Raw genomic sequence first — 4,259 nt, 5'->3', positions numbered from 1 at the left:
CACGAACACAAGTGCGAAACGTGGTTTTTCAACACTAACACAAGTGCGAGAAGTGGTTTTTCCACACTAATACAAGTGCAAAAGTGGTTTCCTGCACCAACACAAGTGCGAAAAGTGGTTTTTCAACACTAACACAAGTGCGAAAAGTGGTTTTTCAACACTATCACAAGGGCAAAAAGTGTTTTTTCCACACTAATACAAGTGCAAAAGTGGTTTCCTGCACGAACACAAGTGCGAAAAGTGGTTTTTCAAAATGATCACAAGGGCAAAAAGTGTTTTTTCCACACTAATACAAGTGCAAAAGTGGTTTCCTGCACCAACACAAATGCGAAAAGTGGTTTTTCAACACTAACACAAGTGCGAAAAGTGGTTTTTCAACACTAACACAAGTGCGAAAAGTGGTTTTTCAACACTAACACAAGTGCGAAAAGTGTTTTTTCCACACTAATACAAGTGCAAAAGTGGTTTCCTGCACCAACACAAGTGCGAAAAGTTGTTTTTCAACACTAACACAAGTGCGAAAAGTGGTTTTTCAACACTAACACAAGTGCAAAAAGTGTTTTTTCAACACTAACACAAGTGCGAAAAGTGGTTTTTCCACACTAATACAAGTGCAAAAGTGGTTTCCTGCACCAACACAAGTGCGAAAAGTGGTTTCCTGCACCAACACAAGTGCGAAAAGTGGTTTTTCAACACTAACACAAGTGCGAGAAGTGGTTTTTCCACACTAATAAAGTGCAAAAGTGGTTTCCTGCACCAACACAAGTGCGAAAAGTGGTTTTTCAACACTATCACAAGTGCAAAAAGTGTTTTTTCCACACTAATACAAGTGCAAAAGTGGTTTCCTGCACCAACACAAGTGCGAAAAGTGGTTTTTCAACACTAACACAAGTGCGAAAAGTGGTTTTTCAACACTAACACAAGTGCGAAAAGTGGTTTTTCAACACTAACACAAGTGCGAAAAGTGGTTTTTGCACACTAATACAAGTGCAAAAGTGGTTTCCTGCACCAACACAAGTGCGAAAAGTGTTTTTTCAACACGAACACAAGTGCGAAACGTGGTTTTTCAACACTAACACAAGTGCGAGAAGTGGTTTTTCCACATTAATACAAGTGCAAAAGTGGTTTCCTGCACCAACACAAGTGCGAAAAGTGGTTTTTCAACACTAACACAAGTGCGAAAAGTGGTTTTTCAACACTATCACAGGGGCAAAAAGTGTTTTTTCCACACTAATACAAGTGCAAAAGTGGTTTCCTGCACCAACACAAGTGCGAAAAGTGGTTTTTCAACACTAACACAAGTGCGAAAAGTGGTTTTTCAACACTAACACAAGTGCGAAAAATGGTTTTTCCACACTAATACAAGTGCAAAAGTGGTTTCCTGCACCAACACAAGTGCGAAAAGTGGTTTTTCAACACTAACACAAGTTCGAAAAGTGGTTTTTCAACACTATCACAAGTGCAAAAAGTGTTTTTTCCACACTAGTAGTGTAATAATGTTGCTTCTGGGACACCTCCGTTTAACATGGGAAATCCCTATCTAATGTCATTTACCCCCTTGTCTTTTTCAAAAATCATAAACACCTCTATTTCTCCCACCCTCATCTTTATGAACCTTTTGTCTGTAGTACCTATCCTTAATGTTGTTCATTAGACCACTCAAACACTACAAATATTTGTTTTCTCTTATAGACCTATCATCCTTCTTCTACATATCATCTGGCAGATTAATCTTTGACCCATTCACTTCCATATTAATTCTTTCCCTCCCTCATTGCCCCTAAAGACCTCTATTTCTCTCACCCTGTTCTTTACGAACCTTCTAACCTTTTGACATGTTATCCTTATTCATTAGACCACTTAAACACCTGTGATCCTTCTGACCTTATGGACCTTTTAACCTTTTACTCTTAATATCATCTGGTGAATATAACCCACTCAAACAACGACCCTACAAATATTTGTTTATGTGTGGGAAATAATTTAATTCTCCTACAACTCTCCTCACCGTCTCATCCAACTCACCGGTATTTAAATTAATTCTCTTATTTGTTTTGTGAACTTTTTTACCAGTTGCCTTTTCAATTATACTTATTTGATATTTTTTACATTCATTTTGTTTTCCATTTATATACCACTCGAACCTTTTCTAATTAATAGCTCACTGTTGAGAAATGACGTTGTTTCACTTGGATAACTTCCAAGGAATTCTCTTTGTCTTGTTTCCTGTTTTTCACAAACACACGCCCTCAGTTTCCAAAAGCTGACAAGCACTTCAGTTCCCCGAAATACATTTTGTTCATTATAAAAAGAGAGGTCTCCGAATGGGACATTTAAACATTGTGAACGAAGATGAGCTTGTCTTATTCCAGTCTTTCCTCTGATGAAGAATACTCGCCAGGACATTGGTAAGTTCATTTGGTATTAAACACTGTTAATGAGAGCTTTGTATGTGATTAATTATACAACTAATAATTTATTTTTCCTATTCATTGCAGCAATTCAAATATTGTAAATATCCTGGCAGAATTTCAAGTTGTTTCTCAAGAGTTCCACAACGAACTGAATACGGGTTTGAATAACCTACCTCCGAGATGGTGGGCTCAGAATGAATTCAATGTTTCACCGTTCTTAGAAAATTCACGTGAAAGGTATGATAGAAAATAAAAAACGAGAGGTGTGTGCATGTGTGTGTGCATGTGTGTGTGTGTATGTGTGTGTGTGTGTATGTGTGTGTGTATGTGTGTGTATGTGTGTGTGTGTGTGTGTGTATGTATCTGTGAATGTGTGTGTGTATGTGTGTGTGTATGTGTGTGTGTATGTGTGTGTGTGTGTGTGTGTGTGTATGTATCTGTGAATGTGTGTGTGTGTGTGTGTGCGTGTGTGTGATGTTTTGTCAGGCTTACTTCAGCATATAATAGTAATTTCTCCTTATTTTGTTTGCAGTATTAACCTCGAAGACCAAAATTTTGAGTGGGATGATTTTTATCCCCCAAGGAGTGGTTATTTCCTACCAACCTGTGAACCTCTACATTTTCAACTCAACGATCTTGACGCTAAGCTGGATTTTTTCGAGGTAAGCATGTGTGTACGTGTGTGTGGTTCACCGTTTATAATAGGTACACCATATCCCTGCGCATCGTAAGAGGTGATTCAGGGTTGGTGTCAGGAAGGGCATCCGACCCTATATTAATAATAATAATAATAATACATTTATTTTGTATAGCGCTTTTCAAGACGCTTTGACATGGAACATAAATATGAAATAAATATCTCTCCCCTCTTGTCTTTAATAGAAAGAGATTCAAAACCTGAAGACATCTGCTGAACCAACCTTTGACTTGTGCTGGGAAGAAATTGATGACTTATGCTGGGGAGAAGTTGAATGTATACCTCAAGAAAAATGTTTTAATAATATAAAGATTTTAATGTTTTCAATATTTATATATATTTGTTTTGTTTACAATTATTTAATTCTTAATTACAAAAAGAGAATAAAGGAAAAGGGACAGGAAGGTGCGTCCCCCTCCCTTGGCCCCCCCTCATCCCACCCCTCCCCTCCCCTTGTGTGTGTGGGGAAGGTGGGGGTGGGATGAGGGGGGATCAAGGGAGGGGGATGCACTGGGGGTGGGGGATGATGGGTGTGGTCTGTGTGGGCGGGGTCTGTGTGGGCGGGGTCTGTGTGGGCGTGGTCTGTGTGGGTGTGGCTTATGATTTTTGTTTATTTAATTTTTTTTTTATTACCACTAATTAAATTAGCTAATCTGGGTGGGGTGAATAGAAATGTTGTTTAATGAATTATTAGCTTTGTTTTTTGTAATTCTTGCGAGTAAAATGAACCCAAGATTTCTTCTCCATTTAAATCATTTAATTTGTAAGTCCAAGGGACTGTATCCATTACATCAATGATTTTAAATAATTCACGAGTCCATTTTTGTGTATAACCTTTCTCAAAATGGCTTTTCCATTTGTATATCCTTACCATATCACCAACTTTGAACTTGGGCTTTCTCAAATTAATCTCCTTTTCATATTCTAATTTTGTAAATGTTTCTGATGGTTTTGATTTTGTTGATGAATGAACTGTATTATTGTAATTATCTACAATATCCTGAATTAAATACACCCATTTTTGAGAACCGAGTTGTGTGAATTTTTTATATAATTTCTCTTTCAAAGTACGATTAAAACGCTCAATAACAACTGCCTTTCCTTCATTAAAGGTGCTGTATAATTTAATACCCTTCCCCTTAAGAAAT

General features: G+C 37.5%; 1 protein-coding gene across 2 annotated transcripts; it reads left to right on the top strand.

Moving 5' to 3' along the window:
- Positions 1-1,497: 1,497 nt before the first annotated feature.
- Positions 1,498-3,543, top strand: LOC137422538 (uncharacterized). 2 transcript variants are annotated; one of them, XM_078777190.1, is made up of 3 exons: positions 1,498-2,408; positions 2,499-2,651; positions 2,947-3,252. In XM_078777190.1, the coding sequence occupies exons 1-3, from the start codon at positions 2,353-2,355 to the stop codon at positions 3,143-3,145; spliced, it is 408 nt and encodes a 135-aa protein (XP_078633316.1). In that variant the 5' UTR covers positions 1,498-2,352; the 3' UTR covers positions 3,146-3,252. The 2 variants fall into 2 exon arrangements, 1 of the variants encoding a protein (XP_078633316.1); XR_013623360.1 differs by adding an exon at positions 3,297-3,543 and having other exon boundaries at positions 1,501-2,651; positions 2,947-3,076.
- Positions 3,544-4,259: the final 716 nt, after the last annotated feature.

Source organism: Myxine glutinosa, chromosome 5 (assembly GCF_964187855.1).
Source record: "Myxine glutinosa chromosome 5, kmMyxGlut1.1, whole genome shotgun sequence".
NCBI lineage: Eukaryota > Metazoa > Chordata > Myxini > Myxiniformes > Myxinidae > Myxine > Myxine glutinosa.
This window is presented reverse-complemented; position numbering and strand designations above follow the sequence as displayed.

What these genes read in the sequence shown, in the direction of transcription:
- LOC137422538 (XM_078777190.1), top strand. Translation starts at nt 2,353, where the DNA reads ATGAGCTTGTCTTATTCCAGTCTTTCCTCTGATGAAGAATACTCGCCA. An exon ending in GAATACTCGCCAGGACATTG is followed by an intron (nt 2,409 to 2,498) that starts GTAAGTTCATTT and finishes TATTCATTGCAG; the next exon opens with CAATTCAAATATTGTAAATA. An exon ending in TTAGAAAATTCACGTGAAAG is followed by an intron (nt 2,652 to 2,946) that starts GTATGATAGAAA and finishes TTTTGTTTGCAG; the next exon opens with TATTAACCTCGAAGACCAAA.